This window comes from Malus domestica, chromosome 13, assembly GCF_042453785.1.
Source record: "Malus domestica chromosome 13, GDT2T_hap1".
NCBI classification, from domain to species: Eukaryota; Viridiplantae; Streptophyta; class Magnoliopsida; order Rosales; family Rosaceae; genus Malus; species Malus domestica.
The window spans coordinates 22,912,442-22,934,627 of record NC_091673.1 but is presented as its reverse complement, the minus strand read 5'-3'; the positions used below and the strand labels follow the sequence as shown (position 1 = coordinate 22,934,627).

Below are 22,186 nucleotides of genomic sequence, written 5' to 3'. Positions count from 1 at the left end.
GATGAAATCAATTATATCATCAAGCTTCATTTTAAATATTCTAGAAATTATATCAGGTCTATCCTCAGGTTTGTAACCCGGTTTTTTTCAAACTCTCTTATAATTTCTGGCCACTTTACATTACAGGTAAATGTTATAAACAAATCAGGATGACCACATTCTTTACAAATAGCCATAGCATCTTGATAATTATTGATCATATATCTGGGACTTCCTGTATACGAAGCAGGCAACACAATTTTTTGTCCTAAATTGTTTGCATCATTATCACCTCTTGATATTGCATCATAAATCCCCTTGTAAATTTCACTTATTAAATTTTTTTGATTTTGTCTATTGTAATCTAACCTGTCCTCCTCAAGTGTTGCATACGAATCAACCAAATATTGTTGAAAAAGTCTACCTCCTTTTAACAACGTAGTTAAATATGGTTCTTTCCTGAATTTGATAAGCTATATAAGCTCTCATAGGCACTCTTCGTCTTTTTGTTTTCGGCCCTTTATAATTTTGATTCCACTTTAAATTCGGCGTATACCCATCTTCACCATACGGAAAAAGAATAGGATATTGAAGAGCCATAAATTTTGGATTCAATTTTGTAACACGCTTTAATCCCTCACTTTTGCATTCTATAATGATGTCTCTATTAGAGTCAGACAAACCTATATCACCAACTATTAAACCACTTATCTCATCACTCGTTGGTTCATCATACTGTTTCCCATCATTTGGTTGTCTACCTAATAAAGTCATTCTTAAATTCATCAAACCATTAGTTTCAAATTTATCTCTTGCTGTTTGAAAAGGTTTGACTAACTCGTTCAATTCATCAAACATTTTAATCAACTCTTAAACAATTCTTTTATCAAGCCTTCCATTTTTTCCATCAGAATCAAAAGCTTTGAGACGATTTTGAACTTCGTTATATGTATCATAAACATATAATTGAGCAAATTTTGGAGACTCATTTCCAACAGGTAAAAGAGATCCCATTAAATGACAAACTTGACCACTAATTTTAAAAATGTAAGGACTTGATCCATCGTTAATTGAGTTATCAACTTTTGCTCCCATAGAAGTAAATGAAAACATAGAATTGTAAGCTCTAATATTTTCTCGAAAAGATAAACTTGTTTTCCCTCCATTTGGATCAAGCAAGCAATCTAAAAAAGTTGGTGTTGGTTTTGGAGGTTCAAATTTAACTTTTCCTTCTTGACAATAAAGAGTAAAAACAGGTTCAATTTATTTCCAACTTTGTTTGAGAGATTCTTTCAACCAAAAAGATGCACCACAATGTACACACCTATAATTTTTATCACCCAAGTCCACATAATCTTTCACAACACCTATAAATAAAAAATAAAAAAAATAAAGAAAAAGAAATAAAAACAAAAGGAAACGATTAGCAACAACACGTGATCAAACAAACGCTAAACATCAAACATGAAATAACTGAATTTGGAATGCACCAGTCCTATTTTTTTGGAAAAATGCTTGACCCTTACTTATCAGAACACGATCTTGTGCAGACGCTGCTCTGTTTTCAATGTTATCTGACAAATTAACAATGTTTTTGCCTTTTTGATCATGTGTGTACACTTGTTTTTTAAGCAAGAGAGGATTCAACATTTCATCACCATTAACAGGTGCCTTGCCAGATGAACAACGATTCTCAACCAACGAATTTTGCGAAAGAGTCGCATTAACTGCATACGGAACAACATTTTCAAAGTCTTGTACACAATTCATTGTACACATTTTTTTTTACCGATTGTCAGAATCTAAAACCGCATTACAATCCGTGTCATCAATATTTTGCTTTCGTTTTATACCATCTGTTCTCCCATCATTTATAATATTTTCAGCAATAATGAAAAATGAATAATCACAACTGATTATGAACGACCGGATTGCAAAACATATTTGAAAAAAAAAACAATAAGAAAAAAACAAAAACAGTCAACAAAACAGTTAAACTAAAAGAAACAGAACAAAACACTGCAATTATAAATGTAGACAACCAACCATATTACCACATTCATACAACTAAAAAGACAAAAACGAAAACATTGAACAACCAACCTCTTTGAAAGATCACTGGCTCCAAGCTTTCAATGTTTGATTACTTTAGCGGCAACCAAATTAATCTGAAACGAAAACATACCCCATTAATTAAATCAACCTAAAGCAGAAAACCAATACAAATTTACAGAGACAGAGAAGTATACATTCACCCAATTGATAACCAACATTGTAGATTATAAATATTTCTTTTACTCTGCTTTGTCTTCCCCATAACTTTCAGGAGGAAACCGCATCTTTTATAAGAAGTAAAGTTTTAACCTTAGAATGTGTGTGTGCACACATGTATTTATCAATACTTAAATATATATTTATATATAAAGAGAGAGAAAGACAGAAAGAAAGACGAACACATAACATAGTTGGGAAATTTTATTTAAAATCAGATGTTTTCACCACATCCTCTTCTACCCATAACGTTTTATGATCAATTCCAGTAGAGCAAACGTTTTTCCTCTCATAGTTATAAGAATTAAATGATAATTTTGTACATGCATAATTTAACACACTGTCAAAAATTAAAAATCTCATCAAAACACTAATCCAATTGCCTACACGTATAAACACCTTATAAATTAAATCATCGTCTTGGCAATTATAAAGAAAACCAACTAGATGATTAACAAAAGTTAAGCCTAAAAAGAAATACGGGATATACCGATCTATTATAAATTGCTACTTACATATGAAACAAATGCTAATTTATTCAAAACCAATCATGGAAACAAAATATATGAAAAGAAGAAAATAGACAATACGCATGAATAAATTTTTTTGAGATTATTAATCCATATTGCAAATCACAGGTCACAAATTGAAACCAAATGATATCATCCAAGAATACCTTTTGTATTATGTCTTTATATTGATTGCCAACAAAATTGTCTTTTTTTTTTTTTCTCTCAACCCTGTGCAGTTCAAAAGTAGAACCACCAAACCCGTAATGAACCAAAATATTGTTCATAGCAAATTCCAAAAATTTAATTAGATTTAACCAATACAGTCCTAAACCCATTTAATCTGAAAAATATAAAGAGAATCATGTACATTACAAAATGAAATCAAATCATATAATCTCAAACATTTTATTCATACCTTTTTTATTTTGTCTTTATACTGATCACCAACAGCCTTTATATATTTTTAGTCAGTCTGTGAAGGTGAATTTTATCAAAAACCTGCAAGAAAATTGCAGCCTTGAATATTTATAACACAAAGAGAATGATCACATAGAGATAAGATTGATCAATAAACATACATTTGTCTACCAAACACCAATAAAATACATCCAGAAAAGCTGTTCAGTTTTCACACTTATTGATCAACAGACTTTAAAAACCAATTCAAATGAACTAAACGAAAAAGAATAACAAAAGTTCATGTAAAAAAACAAAGAATTTAAACATATTAGACCATGCACTGGCTAACCTTTTGACTAAATCATCAACACTCTGAATACAAATAAAAGGATGTGCAAGTAGAGGTGCAAAGTAGAGGATCCCATAATTGTCCCAATGTTATTTTCATGAGCAGTCTATGAAGACATGTGAGGACAATAATCAAAGAATTCCTTCTGCATATATATGGTTGGTGAGATTAATTTTAATAATCTTGTCATGTAATACTATATAGCTAATTGGTGGTGCGACCTGATTACTCATATGTATATCAGCATGTATAATGTGATTGTGCATAATATGTTTAAAAATTTTGAGAGGGAAACTGCATGCCTCTAAGTCAAAGGTATCTGCATGAAGGGTCAATAGAGGTTTCATTGGCTTTCAAGAGCTTGCCATTTTGTCTATACCATTGATGGAAATCCCTAGAAGTCAGAGAGAGTTTCATAGAGAAAAAAGGCAGGACATGATTTCAGCTTGTGTGCAACTTTCTACAACCCTAGAGGTTCCATTTGTTTTGCGAAAACGAAATGAGTGCTCGGAATCCAGAAAAGTAAAATGATAACCGTTATTGCTTCACCTACTGAAATTTTTAAAACCTCGTTTACTCACTAATACAAAAGATGGTGTTTCCGAAGATGGAACTGCCTGCGAAAATCATTGATGCTAATGATCTCAGCTACACTAATTTTATTCCTATTAAATAAGCATTTCCTACAACAACAACAACAACAAAGCCTTTTCCCACTAAGTGGGGTCGGCTATATGAATCCTAGAACGCCATTGCGCTCGGTTTTGTGTCATGTCCTCCGCTAGATCCAAGTAATCAAGTCTTTTCTTAGGGTCTCTTCCAAAGTTTTCCTAGGTCTTCCTCTACCCCTTCGGCCCTGAACTTCTGTCCCGTAGTCACATTTTCGAACCGGAGCGTCAGTAGGCCTTCTTTGCACATGTCCAAACCACCGGAACCGATTTTCTCTCATATTTCCTTCAATTTTGGCTACTCCTACTTTACCTTGGATATCCTCATTCCCAATCTTATCCTTTCTCGTGTGCCCATACATCCCACGAAGCATCCTCATCTCCGCTACACCCATTTTGTGTACGTGTTGATGCTTCACCGCCCAACATTCTGTGCCATACAACATCGTTGGCCTTATTGCCGTCCTATAAAATTTTCCCTTGAGCTTCAGTGGCCTACGACGATCACACAACACGCCGGATACACTCTTACACTTCATCCATCCAGCTTGTATTCTATGGTTGAGATCTCCATCTAATTCTCCGTTCTCTTGCAAGATAGATCCTAGGTAGCGAAAACGGTCACTTTTTGTGATCTTCGCTAGATTGCTCCGGTCATTAGTGTGGATAAGTATATAAATGGATAGAGATAGGAAAGCAAACACAAGATGTACGTGATTCACCCAGATTGGCTACGTCCACGGAATAGAGGAGTTCTCATTAATTGTGAAGGGTTTACACAAGTACATAGGTTCAAGCTCTCCTTTAGGGAGTACAAGTGAATGATTTAGTACAAATGACATTAGGAAATATTGTGGGAGAATGATCTCGTAACCACGAAACTTCTAAGTCCCGGAGTGTGGTATCGGCTTGACTTTCCTTATCTGTCTCATAGGTAGATGTGGAATCTTCTCTGGAAGTACTCTTCCTCCATCCAGGGGTGGTATCTGTAACTGGTGGAGATGCACAAGGTAATGTATCAATGTCACTTGAAGCTTACTTGTAGTTTCAGGCTTGGTCAAGCGCGATACAAACCATGTAGTAGGAGTCCCCCAAGTCGCCGAGCTAGGGGATCTGCTGAAAGAGGTAACAGACAAGGTAAGCAATCAGAGCTCCGGCTGATTGTTCACATTCTCCCTATCTTGCAGGCAGCATGAAGGATAAAGAGAAGAAAAATGAGAAGAGATGATATGGGATACTTTTGCTTTTGAAGAAGTAACTTTCCACAGGCTTATTCTTGAACTGGGCTGGAGGGTTTTCTGGTTTCCTCCAAAGTATAAGGCCGACTGAAGAATTTGAAGGTCAAAACAAGTCTATCAAATCTAGAGTACGTTCGACCCTGCTGATATGGGATACTTTTGCTTTTGACAGAGTAGTGGATGTATCGGCACGTGTGCTGTTACACTTGTCTCCACATGCTTCCTTGTATCATTCTCACTTGCCCTATCTGTTCCTCAGGCAGATGCGGTATCTTCCCTGGAAGCATAAGATGTTGAAGATGAGTACTCGAGAGCAATGCCAGGGTAAGGGGTTCCAGGCAGTCAGTTCCTGGCTGGAAGCTTGATGCCAAGTGCTGACTGATTGCTCTCTTTCTCCTTGTCTTGCAGGTAAGAACAAGGCCAAAGGAAAAGACAGGGAAAAAGCATGATATGGGATACTCTTGCTTTTAACCCTGATGATATGAGATATTCTTGCTCTAGTATAGCTTGTTTACAGAGGTATTATCGGGGGGAAAGAAAGCTGAATATTTCGAAAGGCTTCGTTGGGAGTGCCCTCTCAGATAAGAGGAAGGGTTGAGTATTTTTGCAGGTCTGCCTGTCCGTTGGGGATGGAGGTCGACATATATAGGAGTCTCCCTAACATCAAGTAATAATGTTATTCCTTTACCCTGCTTGGTCATAGCACGGTAGTGGGAGCTGCCAGCTTCACAAGTTTTAACTCTGTCAGAGCACTTTGAAAAAGTGGTCTGTGGTATCTGGAAAGCTGATGTTGCGTGTGAAGATTACAGACAAGCTTTATCCAAGGAGATCCGGCTCTTGAAGTTGGGAAAGTGGTGCCTCTTCGGTTTTCGAACAAGCAATCCTGTCGGGGATCTGGCTCTCGAGATTCGGAGAACGATGCCTCTTCGATTTTTGAGAAAGCAATCATGCTGGGGGTCTGGCTCTCGAGATTCGGAGAGCGGTGCCTTCGATTTTTGAGAAAGTAATCATGTTGGGAGTTGGGAGTGTTTTCTCGAATATGAGTAAAGGTTGGGCATGTTTGCTAGTCTACCTTGCCACGAAGCACAGAGGTTGACACACAGGGACTTTCCAATTATCCAGCAGTGGTACTGTTCCTTTACCCTCTCTTCGATTTTTGAGAAAGTAATCATGTTAGGAGTCTGGCTCTCGAGATTCGGAGGGCGGTGCCTCTTCGATTTTGGAGCAATCAATCTTGTTGGGGGTGTTTTCTCGAATGTGAGTAAAGGTTGGGCATGTTTGCTAGTCTACCTTGCCACGAAGCACAGAGGATGACACACAGGGACTTTCAAATTATCCAGCAGTGGTACTGTTCCTTTACCCTCTCTTCGATTTTTGAGAAAGTAATCATGTTGGGAGTCTGGCTCTCGAGATTCGGAGGGCGATGCCTCTTCGATTTTGGGCCAAGCAATCTTGTTGGGAGTGTTTTCTCGAATGTGAGTAAAGGTTGGGCATGTTTGCTAGTCTACCTTGCCATGAAGCACAGAGGTTGACACACCGGGACTTTCCAATTATCCAGCAGTGGTACTGTTCCTTTACCCTTGTGGGTAATAATATGGTAGCTAGGCCATCAAAATTTATGTGTCTAAACTTTGTTAGTGTTGTTTCTTTGCTATTCTTTTACCCTTCTTGGTCAGAGCGATGTAGTGAGAGTTGCAAGCTTCACGTGTCTCGACTTTGTCAGAGAACTTTGGCAAAGTTATATGTGGTACCCATGAGCTACTGTTACGTGTGGGAAGTGGGTGATTGAACAGTACGATTCATGTGCTTTCTACTTCGCCAGAAATCTTCGACAGAATGCCCATAATTTCCGCAAAGCTGAGTGTGCGTGTGACAGGTGCTGACAAGGCTGGAAAAGTAGTCTCAACTTTGTCAGAGAACTTTGGCAAAGTTATATGTGGTACCCATGAGCTACTGTTGCGTGTGGGAAGTGGGTGATTGAACAGTACGATTCATGTGCTTTCTACTTCGCCAGAAATTTTCGACAGAATGCCCATAATTTCCGCAAAGCTGAGTGTGCGTGTGACAGGTGCTGACAAGGCTGGAAAAGTAGGTGCCTCTTCGATTTCTGAGATCGACCCTCGTGGTCTCTGAGCAGCCCAGCTTTTGAGAAAGCAAACCTCTTCGATTTCTGAGATCGGCCCTCGTGGTCTCTGAGCAGCCCAGCTTTTGAGAAAGGATTTCTGAGATCGGCCTTCGTGGTCTTTGAGCAGCCCAACTTTTGAGAAAGCAAACGCCTCTTCGATTTCTGAGATCGACCCTCGTGGTCTCTGAGCAGCCCAGCTTTTGAGAAAGCAAACGCCTCTTCGATTTCTGAAGCTTCGTCGAGTGCAGATTTTTATAGAGGCTAACATTAAGTTCCAAAGCACACTTGAATATCCACCAGTAGAAGCTCCATTCTTGCACTTCTAAGATCTTGATTTGTCCGACCTCTTCTCTCTTCTACACCTTTGAAAATGTCTGGCCCCTCCGACCGTCGTTTTGACTTGAACCTTGTTGAAAAGGCAGCCCCGCCTTCTCCAGACAACATATGGCGCCCATCATTCGTCTCCCCTATTGGTCCTCTTACCGTTGGGGATTCCGTGATGAAGAATGATATGACCGCTGCGGTAGTGGCCAGGAACCTTCTCACTCCCAAAGATAACAGACTACTTTCCAAACGGTCTGATGAGTTGGCTGTTAAGGATTCTCTGGCTCTTAGTGTTCAATGTGCAGGTTCTGTGTCTAATATGGCCCAACGCCTATTTGCTCGAACTCGCCAAGTTGAATCATTGGCGGCTGAAGTGATGAGTCTCAAACAGGAGATTAGAGGGCTCAAGCATGAGAATAAACAGTTGCACCGGCTCGCACATGACTATGCTACAAACATGAAGAGGAAGCTTGACCAGATGAAGGAATCTGATGGTCAGGTTTTACTTGATCATCAGAGATTTGTGGGTTTGTTCCAAAGGCATTTATTGCCTTCGTCTTCTGAGGCTGTACCGCGTAATGAAGCTCCAAATGATCAACCTCTGATGCCTCCTCCTTCTAGGGTTCTGTCCAGTACTGAGGCTCCGAATGATCCCCCTCCGGTGCCTTCTCTTTCTGGGGCTCTACCGACTGCCGAGACTTCTCCTAAGCAACCTTTGTGAAGGCTCCCTCTTGTTTGTTTATTTTGACTCAAGTATATGTACATATTTGTAATTTATCAGGGATATCAATAAATAAGCTTTCCTTCATTTCAACGTATTGTGTTAAATCACCAAAGCCTTCTTCGCTAAGTTCTTTGAATTTTCTTTTGTTGAAGCTTGTATGTTGGAGCTTTGTGAGTGGAGCATGTAGGTTGAGGTAGTGTTCCCTTAATTTCCCGAGCGAGGACAACTTCTCGGTTGGAGACTTGGAAAATCTAAGTCACTGAGTGGGATCGGCTATATGAATCTTAGAACGCCATTGTGTTCTGTCCTGTGTCATGTCCTCCGTTAGATCCAAGTACTCTAAGTCTTTTCTTAGGGTCTCTCTCAAAGTTTTCCTGGGTCTTCCTCTACCCCTTCGGCCCTGAACCTCTGTCCCATAGTCGCATCTTCTAATCGGAGCGTCAGTAGGCCTTCTTTGCACATGTCCAAACCACCGTAACCGATTTTCTCTCATCTTTCCTTCAATTTCGGCTACTCCTACTTTACCCCGGATATCCTCATTCCTAATCTTATCCTTTCTCGTGTGCCCACACATCCAACGAAGCATCCTCATCTCCGCTACACCCATTTTGTGTACGTGTTAATGCTTCACCGCCCAACATTCTGTGCCATACAGCATCGCCGGCCTTATTGCCGTCCTATAAAATTTTCCCTTGAGCTTCAGTGGCATACGGCGGTCACACAACACGCCGGATGCACTCTTCCACTTCATCCATCCAGCTTGTATTCTATGGTTGAGATCTCCATCTAATTCTCCGTTCTTTTGCAAGATAGATCCTAGGTAACGAAAACGGTCGCTCTTTGGTATTTCTTGATCTCCGATCCTCACCCCTAACTCGTTTTGGCCTCCATTTGCACTGAACTTGCACTCCATATATTCTGTCTTTGATCGGCTTAGGCGAAGACCTTTAGATTCCAACACTTCTCTCCAAAGGTTAAGCTTTGCATTTACCCCTTCTTGAGTTTCATCTATTAACACTATATCGTCTGCGAAAAGCATACACCAAGGAATATCATCTTGAATATGTCCTGTTAACTCATCCATTACCAACGCAAAAAGGTAAGGACTTAAGGATGAGCCTTGATGTAATCCTACAGTTATGGGAAAGCTTTCGGTTTGTCATTCATGAGTTCTTACGGCAGTCTTTGCTCCTTCATACATATCCTGTATAGCTTGGATATATGCTACTTGTACTCCTTTCTTCTCTAAAATCCTCCAAAGAATGTCTCTTGGGACCCTATCATACGCTTTTTCCAAATCTATAAAGACCATGTGTAAATCCTTTTTCCCATCTCTATATCTTTCCATCAATCTTCGTAAGAGATAGATTGCCTCCATGGTTGAGTGCCCTGGCATGAACCCGAATTGGTTGTCCGAAACCCGTGTCTCTTGCCTCAATCTATGCTCAATGACTCTCTCCCAGAGCTTCATTGTATGACTCATTAGCTTAATACCCCTATAGTTCATGCAATTTTGTACATCGCCCTTATTCTTGTAGATAGGCACCAAAGTGCTCGTTCGCCACTCATTTGGCATCTTCTTCGTTTTCAAAATCCTATTGAAAAGGTCAGTGAGCCATGTTATACCTGTCTCTCCCAAAACTTTCCACACTTCGATTGGTATATCGTCTGGGCCTACTGCTTTTCTATGCTTCATCTTCTTCAAAGCTACAACCACTTTTTCCTTCCGGATTCCACGATAAAAATAGTAGTTTCTACACTCTTCTGAGTTACTCAACTCCCCTAAAGAAGCACTCCTTTCATGTCCTTCATTGAAAAGATTATGAAAATAACCTTTCCATCTGTCTTTAACCGCGTTCTCTGTAGCAAGAACCTTTCCATCCTCATCCTTGATGCACCTCACTTGGTTTAGGTCCCTTGTCTTCTTTTCCCTTGCTCTAGCTAGTTTATAGATATCCAACTCTCCTTCTTTGGTATCTAATCGTTTATACATATCGTCATAAGCCGCTAACTTAGCTTCTCTCACAGCTTTCTTCGCCTCTTGCTTCGCTTTTCTATACCTTTCACCATTTTCATCGGTCCTATCCTTGCATAAGGCTTTACAACATTCCTTCTTAGCCTTCACCTTTGTTTGTACCTCCTCATTCCACCACCAAGATTCCTTTTGGTGTGGGGCAAAGCCCTTGGACTCTCCTAATACCTCTTTTGCTACTTTTCGGATACAACTAGCCATGGAATCCCACATTTGGTTAGCTTCCCCCTCTCTATCCCACACACACTGGGTGGTTATTTTCTCTTTGAAAATGGCTTGTTTTTCTTCTTTTAGATTCCACCATCTAGTCCTTGGGCACTTCCAAGTCTTGTTCTTTTTTCTCACTCTTTTGATATGTACATCCATCACCAACAAGCGATGTTGATTAGCCACGCTCTCTCCTGGTATAACTTTGCAATCCTTACAAGTTATACGATCCCTTTTCCTCATTAGAAGAAAATCTATTTGTGTTTTTGACGACCCACTCTTGTAGGTGATCACATGTTCTTCCCGCTTCTTAAAGAAGGTGTTGGCTAAGAAGAGATCATATGCCATTGCAAAATCCAAGATAGCTTCCCCATCCTCGTTTCTTTCCCCAAAACCATGGCCACCATGAAAACCTCCATAGTTGCCTGTCTCCCTGCCCACGTGTGCATTTAAATCTCCTCCTATAAATAACTTCTCCGTCTGAGCAATTCCTTGCACCAAGTCTCCAAGGTCTTCCCAAAATTTCTCCTTCGAACTCGTATCCAACCCTACTTGAGGTGCGTACGCACTAATCACATTGATAAGTTCTTGTCCTATTACAATCTTGATTGCCATGATTCTATCTCCTACCCTCTTGACATCTACAACATCTTGTGTCAAGGTCTTGTCCATGATGATGCCAACACCGTTTCTCGTTCTATTTGTGCCCGAATACCATAGTTTAAACCCTGAGTTTTCTAGATTCTTTGCCTTACGCCCAACCCACTTAGTTTCTTGTAGGCACATAATATTTATCCTTCTCCTCACCATAACTTCTACTACTTCCATAGATTTTCCCGTCAAGGTTCCTATATTCCACGTTCCTAAACGCATTTTGCTCTCTTGAACTCTACCATTCTGTCCTAGCTTCTTCACCCTTCCCCGTCTAATAGGATCAAAGTACTTCTTTTGTGTGTCCCGTGTAAAGTTGATAGGAGCATATGCTCCCAAACAACTTTGAGTGGAGTCGTTCGAAAAGAAGTTTCTATAGCCCCCTTGCTCATTTAACACTGCATCCGGGTGTCGATGGAGATACAGCGACCCTTGCTCACTTATCACTGTGCTCGGGCCACACAGCGCGCCACTTACGGGTGACGCCCTAGCTTTAGCGCGATTTCGTTCTGGATTCATTTTCATAAGGATTCGACGTGATCATGGAGTGCCGGCTGTCGACTACCTGACGCCCTCCCCCTCCTCCTTTATCCGGGCTTGGGACCGGCAATGTAAGATAAACTTACACGGCGGAGTTTAAATAAGCATTTCCTACAAATTAAAAATCCAAATGTCAGGGTGGCCTTAGATGGAACTTCCCACTAAACCCTACTAACAAACCACCAACAAAATCTGATGCCTCTCTCAGTAAGTCAGATTATTACACACCCCAAGCAACCATTTTCTCTCATCTCTCTTTAGACTACACAGTCCGACTAAACCCCTATGACATCATGTTCAAGCAACAAAAATTTACAAAAAAACATAATAGTAAGCTTAAACAGAAAGAAAAACAAAAACAAAACCACAATCGATAACCCAAAAAAATGAAAATAAAATAAAAATTTTAAATTGGAAGACAATTCAGTTGCGTTCCTTTGGTGCTCAACATGGAACAACAATGGCCGCCGGCCGAAAAGAGCAGGTTTCATACAAAAATACTAATAAATTTGAAGGAACCCAAAACAAAAATTGCAGGACAACTTAACTATTTAGCTTTACGCCTTAGGTCAGTTCATAAAACCCTAAATGGTCGGAAGCCATTTGCTTTCCACTTGTAATCTCAGCCCAGAACAAAACTTCATTCAGTCAAGAACATTCCTTGTATCCCTGGTGTTCTACTTTAGTTTTATATTTTGATGGAAACACAGAAACCCCTTTTACATATTACTACTGATTACCCTAACTATGTATCACAGCACCCAGAAACCCTGATTACACAGAAACTCATAAACCTTGATTACCTAGAAACCCATAAATCCTGATTACCCTATACTAAATATCACAACACCAATTCAAAGAAGCCTTTGAAGAATTGGTAGCCCATTTTCGCTAACCAATTAACAAAACTTAAACCCAAAACGCTATTGAGACTACGAAGTTCAAAGAAACCCAAATCTTCCAATTATCCAGTTCAATATTTCAATTTCCTAACTAAAAATGTTGAAATAAGCAGATAGAGGTTGACAGAGAAGGAAATTCATTAACCCAAATCATACACGCTCATAAACATGCAAAACTCACCTGGAAACGCCAGATTAGATCCTTAGAATCGGCGCAACTCGAAATAGAGATCGAGTTTGACTGCGTTCCAATTCGTTTGGGGGCAAAATTAGGGTTTGATTTCAGAGGAAGCAATGGATCCGGGTTTTCGTTCAGGCGAATGGGCTCAGAGACGTGGAAAATGAGGATTAAGAAGGGAATTGAGGGGCGAGATTGATCGCACTTGTTGGAATCGAAGGCGAGATTTAGAAAGCCCGAGAACAGCGGAAGAGAGATCTGCGAGAAAGATGTGAGAAAGCAAAGGAAAGCAAAAGAAAAATCTAGAACACAGAGTCCAAATAGAGGATCCATCGATGACAGACGCGTGGAAGCAATGGGCAAAAGCGGCATTTCGGTGCCCAAAAAACCAAAGAGAGGAACAACCGGAGGAAAAAGCCAGGGACAAAATCGTCCCACCACTGGTCATCCACAGTACCACGTGATTGGGTTTTAGTATATAAAGATATCGAAATGCATTAAACGGAGGGTTCAAATTTGTGTTATCATTCCAACGCTCAGCTGTGTCAGGAAATGGGGGTCACGGTTCTTCTGAGCCCAATACGTGTTTCAGCTTCTCTCAACCCAAAACGCCTTTCTATTTTCTGCCATCAATCCCATTCACAAAATCGAGCCTTAGCACGCAAGGTCGGTCTCTCTCTCTCTCTTTCTCTCTCACGAACATTTTAATCAAATTTTGATTCAACAAGTGCCCGTAATTTGTTTTAGCAGGTTTATGAATTTTATGAATTTCTTGATCTAGTGTTTGAAAGAGTGTACATATTAGTGTCTTGAAGTCTTTAATTACCCATCCTTTGTGTAAAATGAGTTGAAGATTACGATATTGCCTTAGATTTCTTCAAGGATATCCTTTTATTTGGGCTGTGCTTACAACAGATAATCCAGAAATGGAAGCGGGATGAGTGTTTTAATGGCCAATGATAGGAACATTTTTATGCGACCTAATTGGCTTGTTCTCATGCATTTATGTTGTTTTTCCTTAGTTAGTTTAGTGTTTAAAGTCATTTTCATGCAATTTCAGGTTTTATTGTCAAAGTTTGCAAAAATGAGCATTTTGGAGCTTTTAGGAGCAAAAATTGGGCTTGGAATGAAGTGCATATGCATGGAGCAAGGAGTTTGGACGAATTTGGATTGTCTAGAGGCTAGGAACATGCTAAAAATCTGGTACAAGTTGCAAGAAAGGATAGGTTTCTAGAAGGATTGACCAAAATTTCATTCAAACCATGCCTACCCCTCCTTGCCGTGAGATTTGACTCAATTCCACCAGAAAATTGAGTGATTGTTCAACACCTAACCCACTAGGAAATTGAGTAGATGATTCATCCCTAAAAACATATCTTTGCCGTGAGTTTTGACTCAATTCCACCAGAAAATTGAGTGATTGTTCAATGCCTAACTCACCATGACAATTGAGTGGATGATTCAACACCTAACATCCACTTCTTGCCGTGCATTCTTGATTGTTTTCCCACCAGAAAATTGAATTAAACAAGTCCATCCTCTCCCTATAAATACCCATGGCAGCAACCTTATTGAAATCATCCAGAAATTAACCATTCTCCAAGCCTTGCCTTGCCTCTCCCTACATATCTAAACTCTTTCCCATCCATTCCTCCACATAACCAACCCTTCAAAACATCACTCCAACCTTGTGTTGCAACAAAGAAGAAGAGGAAAGTTCTTGTACGTGCTTGCTATCCAACATGGATCGTTGGAACGTTTAGGTGTTTTCTTTCTTTTGTTTTCAATGTATAATTCTATATCTTTGTTTTGTGAACATGAGGAACTAAACCCCTATTTAGTTAGGGGGAAGTTTGAAGCCATGAACATGCTTGTGATATGAATTGATTTCTTCCAATTGTGATTTGATAAGTTGTGATTGCAATTCAATTATCTATTTTCTTCATAACTGATTCTTGTATGTTTATTAAGGATGCATACTTAGTTTTCATACATGAATTAGATGCTAGAATATAAATGAGTTTCACCTAATTGTTACAAGTTTATATTCATGAGTAGTGAAGGTTGCTTGTCACAATCGCGCTAATTGAATTCTTGACAAACGTATCATGCATTCATAGTTACAATTGCCTCGTCAACACTTATGATTTTCATTGAACGTAATGATCTCCGATTGTATCTCTATTATGCATTCATATAGGGGACTTTTAGAGAATAATTTGGATTGTCGCATGCATTCATCCAATTCAATAAGTAAAGGAAAATCTGAGGGTTAATTTGTGCATCACGGTCAATCTAGGGTGTTGAGCATCATAGTTTATTGAAAAGCAATTAGAAATCGATTCATGTACAAGTGTGTCATGTGTGAAGAACGGACCTCTAACTAATCCATCCATCATCTTATTTCTCAAATTCGTTTTATAATCTGCCTACTTAAAAATCTATTTAAGTTTTAGTTTATTTGTTTTACTTTCAACTTCACCAAACCCAAATCCCCCTTTTACTTTCTTGTTTTAAAAGTCTTTGGTTTACATTTTTAACTTTGTTTCTTTTTGTTTTTGAGTCAGTTTAGAGGTTTTAGCAAGCCCTCCTAATCCCCGGTTTAGAACGATACCCCACTTACATCTATACTACAATTGTCAAAAAGAGGGTTTAATTTGTGTGCTTATATTATTCGCATCAGCCAAGCTACTTATGTAGATTGCGTGCGGATAATTCGGAGTTTAAGTAGACAAAAGTTGCCTCATGTAGCTCAGGAGCTTTTACTCGAAATGAAATCGGATGGTCTTTTGCCCAGCAACTCCACCCTATCTGCTTTGATGCTATTCCATGCCAACAATGGCCTTTTTCCTCAAGCGGAAGCAGTGTGGAACGACCTGTTATATACTTCTTTTGTGCCTAGTATTCAGGTTGTTTCGCAGTTATTTGATGTTTATGGAAATGCGGGATGTTTTGAAAAAGTGAATGAAATTTTGGGCCAGATGAGGGCTAGGTATTTGAGTTTGTTTCCGGAGGTTTACTCGCTGGATATCTCTTGTTTTGGGAAGGGAGGCCAGTTTGAATTGATGGAAGGTGCATTGAAAGAAATGATTTCAATGGGTTTCCCGGTGGACTCTGCCACTGGAAATGCCTTTATCAGATACTATAGCATTTTTGGTTCCCTTACTGAGATGGAGACCGCTTATGGCCGCCTTAAAAGGTCTAGGTTTCTGATAGAGGAAGAGGGAATCTGGGCAATGTCATTTGCGAATCTGAAGCGCAGCAAGTTTTATGAAATAGCTGAGTTCCTGAAGGATGTAGGTCTAGGTAGAAGAAACTTGGGAAATCTTCTGTGGAACCTTTTGTTGTTATCATATGCTGTGAATTTTAAGATGAAAAGCTTACAAAGAGAATTTTTGAGAATGGTGGAAGCTGGTTTCCGCCCTGATCTTACTACGTTTAATATCCATGCTCTAGCCTTTTCAAAGATGTCTCTACTGTGGGATCTCCATCTTAGCCTTGAACACATGAAACATGAGAAAGTTGTTCCCAATCTTGTGACTTGCGGCTGTGTTGTTGATGCATACTTGGATGGAAGACTAGGACGGAATTTGTATTTTGCCCTCAATAAAATGAATCTGGATGATTCCCCGTTGGTATTAACGGATCCATTTGTGTTTGAAGTTTTGGGAAAAGGAGACTTTCATGCAAGCTCAGAGGCATTTTTGGAGTTCCAGAGGCAAGGGGAATGGACTTATAGGAAGTTAATTTCAGTATATTTGAAAAAAAACATACCGGGGGAATCAGATCTTTAATTACTGACTAGCGACCTGCATATTGTGCATGTTTGACTGATTGTAAGGAAAGGATTATTGTCGCTGATAATGCAATGTCTATCAGTTCCAGTTTGCATTCTATTGGTTCAATTAGTGCATGTATGTAACAAAATGATAAATGCAGCTCAGATATGCATTGTCCTGCATTCTGGAATGGGTACGTATCTGAACTTTCTTATTATGTTCATTTTAGGTAAGCAAAATGCATTCCTAGACTCATGGATCTTGTGTAGGATCTCCGTGTTCAGGCTGAGATGAAGTTGGATATTGCTGATGGATGACTTACCAATGTTATGAACTTATCAAAAGCTAAAATGAAAATGCTACATTCATTCAGATTCAAAGAAAACTCCGAGGAGTGTGAAATAAAGGTAAGAGCCGTCCAACTACTATTCCTTCTGAATCCCACATGCTGAAACTGATCTGCAGTCAAAACTAATTCCTCTCAAGTCTGTTTTCTGTTTACTGCAGTTTCCTTTATATGCTTCATAAACCTGCTATGAGACCTTAATATCACAAATTGATTTTTTTTTTATAGTTCCATGTGGCAGCTGAAAGTGTGTTGAAAGACAGCAGCTGTGTGCTGCCATGTGGTGTGCTAGCCGAAACTATGTTGATTGCAAGCTGGAAAGATAGCTGCATATGTGTGCTAGACTGTCCAAAGTTCATATGAGCTGCTTGTGTGTGTTGTTGTGTTTAGTTTATTAAAAGCACTTGAGTGGTCTTCATTTTCTGCTTGTATAAATAAGCAGCCCGTAAGGTTTTAGAAACATGAATCTGATTTGTTATTCCATTTTCAGAAGTGTGTTTGTAAACTCTTTTAAATACATCAAAGTGCATTGTTTGCCAAAGCTTGTAGCTTCCCTCATTTCTCTATTTCTTTGTCCAATTTTATTGAGAGTGCAAAGTGAGAGGTGTGATAGAGTTTGTAAACTTATCACCCACATATTTTGGTATTGAGTTAGTAAACTTTTCAATACCAACAATTGGTATCAGAGCCAGAATACCATTCTGGCAGGTGCAGCAGTTATGGCATCCAACTTAGTGCAACTCTAAGTTCCCACATTGAAGAAAGAAAATTATGAAAGATGGTGCCTCCAATTCAAAGCATTGTTTGGATCACAAGAGCTATGGGAAGTTGTCAGTAGTGGGTATGTTGTACCTACTACCGAGCAAGAAGCCACATATACTGCAGATCAAAGGAACACTCTCAGGGATTTACGGAAGAAGGACTAGAAGGTGTTGTATCTTCTCTATCAAGGATTAGAAGATTCAACGTTCGAGAAGGTTGCAGAAGCAACAATGAGCTAGCAAGTATGGGACACACTCAGTACAATCTACAAAGGAGTAGATCGAGTCAAGAAAGTGAGATTACAGTCACTTCGAGTAGATTTTGAAACTGCTCACATGAATGAAGGGGAGAGCATCTCCGACTATCACTCAAGGCTCATTGTGATAGTAAATCAGATGAGGAGAAATGGGGAGAGACTCGATGAAGTACGAGTTGTGGAGAAGATACTCCGGTCACTCACATCTAAGTTTGAGCATGTGGTGACTGCCATTGAGGAATCCAAGGATTTGGAGGCGATGAGCGCAGAGGAGCTACTAGGATCCCTCCTAGTTCACGAGCAACGCATTCAGAAGAATGCAAGCCCCACAACGCTAGAGCAAGCTTTGGAGTCAAAGTTGAATATTGACAAACCAAATAAAGGTCGTGGGCACTCACGTCGTGGGAGTTCATCCAACCGTAGCCGAGGACGAGCCCGAGGAAGAGGTCGAGGCTATGAACAAAACCGAGGTCAATCTCAAGAGTGGAGATCTACCCGAGGAAAGGCGCATATCCAATGTCACACTTGCAAGCAATATGGACATTATGCAAATGAATGTTCATATAAAAATGGTGAGCATGTCAACATGGCAGAATCAAATGGAAATGCTGGTAAGGAACTTACAGTCTTACTAGCACACCATGATATCAGTAGCCAACAAGATGTTTGGTATTTAGACTCTGGTGCAAGCAACCACATGTGTGGAAAGAAAGAGTTTTTTGCCGAACTCAAAGATGGGCCTTATGGATCTGTGAGTCTTGGTGACTCCTCAAAGTTGCCAGTTGAAGGCAAAGGAAAGATCAAAATCATCCAAAAGGATGGTAAAGAAGAATACATCTCCGATACCTACTACATACCAGGTATGAAGAGCAACATTCTGAGCATTGGTCAACTGCTCCAGAAAGGGTATGTTATACATATGGAGGATATGTTTCTCACTCTCAGGAATGCAAGGAGAAAGCTTATTGCACGTGTTCAAATGTCAAAAAACCGAATGTTCCCGTTGAAGTTGAACACAAAGATTGGGAGTTGCAACATTGGTGTAATGGAAGATGAGTCATGGAAATGGCATCTTCGATATGGCCATCTTCATTTCAATGGCCTAAAGTTGCTGTCAAGTGGAGGAATGGTTCGTGGTCTACCCCAGATTGAAGCCACACGCCAAGTATGTGAAGGTTGTGTGCTTGGCAAGCAAGCACGACTATCATTCCCTGTTGGTGATACATGGAGAGCAAAGGCACCACTGCAGATGGTACACAAGGATATATGTGGTCCATTGGATCCTATGTCTTATGGAGGTAATAGGTATTTTATTACTTTCATTGATGATTTCAGTAGGAAAACTTGGGTTTATTTTCTCAAGGAGAAGTCGGCTGCCCTAAAAATCTTCAAGGAGTTCAAGGCACTCACAGAGGCTGAAAGCAACCACAAGCTTGTGACTGTGAGATCAGATAGAGGTGGAGAGTACGCCTCCAATGCTTTCCAAGCATACTGCAAGGAGTAAGGAATTAGGCATCAACTGACTGCTGCCTATACACCACAGCAAAATGGGATAGCCGAAAGAAAGAATCGAACCATCCTTGACATGACAAGATCCATGCTTAAGGAAAAGAATTGTGGGCAGAAGTTGTAGCTTGTTCGATTTATTTGTTGAATCAATGTCCAACAAAGAGTGTTAAGAAGATGACACCACAAGAGGCTTGGAGTGGATATAAGCCGAAGGTTGCACACTTAAGAGTTTTTGGGTGTGTTGCATATGCTCAGGTTCCAGAAGCTAAGAGGAGAAAGCTCGATGATCGAGGTGAAAAGTGTGTGTTTGTGGGCTATAGTGAAGAGTCCAAGGCATACAAGCTCTACAACCCACTAACTGGCAAAATAGTGGTTAGTAGAGATGTCATCTTCAGTGAGGAAGAAGCATGGAAGAGGAACAACAAAGAAGTCAATAAAGGGAAGATCCTCTCCATTGATTTTGAAGAACTAGAAGTTGTACCACCTGTTGAGCAACAACCTGCTCAAACAACCACAACAACTCCATTGCACAGAACTGCAAGGAGTGGTCCTACATCTAATGAAGAAAGTAGTTCCTCAACTCCAGTGAGGCTAAGAAGTCTTACCGAGATATATGGCCAAGAAGAAGAAGAAGAAACCAACCTTTTCTGCTTGTATGCAGACCACGAGCCTCTCTCATTCAATGAAGCTGTGGAAGAAGATCGTTGGAAAATAGCCATGGAGGAAGAAATCCATGCTATCGAGAAGAATGACACTTGGGAGTTGACAAAGCTCCCACCAAATCAGAAGGCTATTGGTGTCAAGTGGGTTTACAAGATCAAACGCACTGCAGATGAGAGTGTGGATCGATACAAATCAAGGCTTGTAGCAAAGGGCTACAAACAGAAGTACGGAGTGGACTATGATGAAGTCTATGCTCCAGTTGCAAGACTTGACACGGTAAGATTGCTAATCTCTCTTGCCGCTCATCATAAATGGAAAATTTATCAACTAGATGTCAAGTCAGCCTTCCTTAATGGAGTTCTTGAGGAAGAAGTGTACGTGGAACGACCAGAAGGCTTTCAAGTACAAGGAAAATAAGATAAGGTGTATCGTTTGAAGAAGGCTTTGTATGGCCTTAAGCAAGCACCACGAGCTTGGAACTCAAGGATTGACAACTACCTTCACCAAAATGGATTTCAGAAATGTCCATACGAGCATTCAGTTTACATGAAGAATGGTGTAAAAGGGGAGTTCTTAATTATTTGTCTCTATGTAGATGACTTGTTGTTTATAGGAAACAATGAAGCAATGTTCTGTGAGTTCAAGTAATCCATGTTCAGTGAATTTGAGATGACTGACAATGGATTAATGTCATACTTTCTTGGCATAGAGGTGAAGCAAGAAAGTGACAGTATCTACATCTTTCAACAAAAGTACATGAGAGATATATTGGAGAAATTCAATATGGATAAGTGCAATATTGTCAACACTCCAGTTGCAACTGGATTGAAGCTGTTTGAGGAAGGAGAAGGTGAGTTTGTAAACTCAACCGTGTACAAAAGCTTGGTTGGAAGTCTAAGGTACCTTACAATCACAAGACCTGATATAGTTTATGGAGTTGGACTCGTGAGTCGGTACATGGAAACACCAAGGGAGTCTCATTGGCTGGCTGTCAAGAGAATCTTGAGGTACATAAGAGGTACTCTAAACTATGGTCTGTTTTATAATTATGGTGAAGATGCAAAATTATTTGGTTATTCAGATAGTGACTGGGGAGGTGACCAAGATGAAAGGAAAAGCACAACTGGCTATGTGTTTTTTCTAGGATCAACAACTTTCTCATGGACTTCAAAGAAGCAATCAATTATTGCTTTGTCATCATGTGAAGCCGAGTATGTTGTTGTAGCCTCAACTGTGTGTGAGGCAATTTGGTTAAGAAATCTATTGAAGTCAGTGTGTCATCCACAAGTGGAATCGACTGTGATTCATGTGGATAACATGTCTGCAATCAAGCTTGCAAAGAATCCTGTTCAACATGGAAGGAGAAAGCACATTGATACCAGGTTCCATTTTCTAAGGGACCATGTAAAGCAAAAGACAATCGAACTTGTCTATTGTCACACGAAGGAACAAGTGGCAGACATCTTCACTAAGCCACTACCAGTTGAATCATTCCGGCTGCTACGTGAAATGCTAGGAATGAAGGCGTTTTGATTTGAGGAGGTGTGTTGGAAATTCAAATCAAAACAGGTTGTAAATGGCAGCTCCTAGCTGTTAGTTTCTTTACAGGTTGTAATCACACTTGCTGCAACTGCAAAGACTAAAGTTTTCTCCATGTGGCAGCTGAAAGTGTGTTGAAAGACAGCAGCTGTGTGCTGCCATGTGGTGTGCTAGCCGAAACTATGTTGATTGCAAGCTGGAAAGATAGCTGCATATGTGTGCTAGACTGTCCA

At 39.9% G+C, this 22,186-nt stretch overlaps 1 protein-coding gene and 1 long non-coding RNA gene across 2 annotated transcripts; one reads left to right on the top strand and one right to left on the bottom strand.

The window, feature by feature from the left end:
• Window positions 1-1,370: 1,370 nt before the first annotated feature.
• Window positions 1,371-13,369, bottom strand: LOC139190486 (uncharacterized). The gene is made up of 3 exons (XR_011574716.1): window positions 13,103-13,369; window positions 2,927-3,260; window positions 1,371-2,147 (listed from the first exon to the last, which is right to left on the bottom strand). It is a non-coding gene; the product is annotated as an uncharacterized lncRNA (long non-coding RNA).
• Window positions 13,370-15,796: 2,427 nt separating this feature from the next.
• Window positions 15,797-16,893, top strand: LOC139190875 (pentatricopeptide repeat-containing protein At3g42630-like). The gene has a single exon (XM_070811366.1). It carries the CDS (start codon window positions 15,871-15,873, stop codon window positions 16,891-16,893), a length of 1,023 nt encoding a protein of 340 aa, XP_070667467.1. The 5' UTR covers window positions 15,797-15,870.
• The last annotated feature ends 5,293 nt before the right edge of the window (window positions 16,894-22,186 follow it).

Bases quoted from the DNA above. Each gene is read 5' to 3' on its own strand.
- LOC139190875 (XM_070811366.1), top strand. From the start codon at position 15,871: ATGAAATCGGATGGTCTTTTGCCCAGCAACTCCACCCTATCTGCTTTG.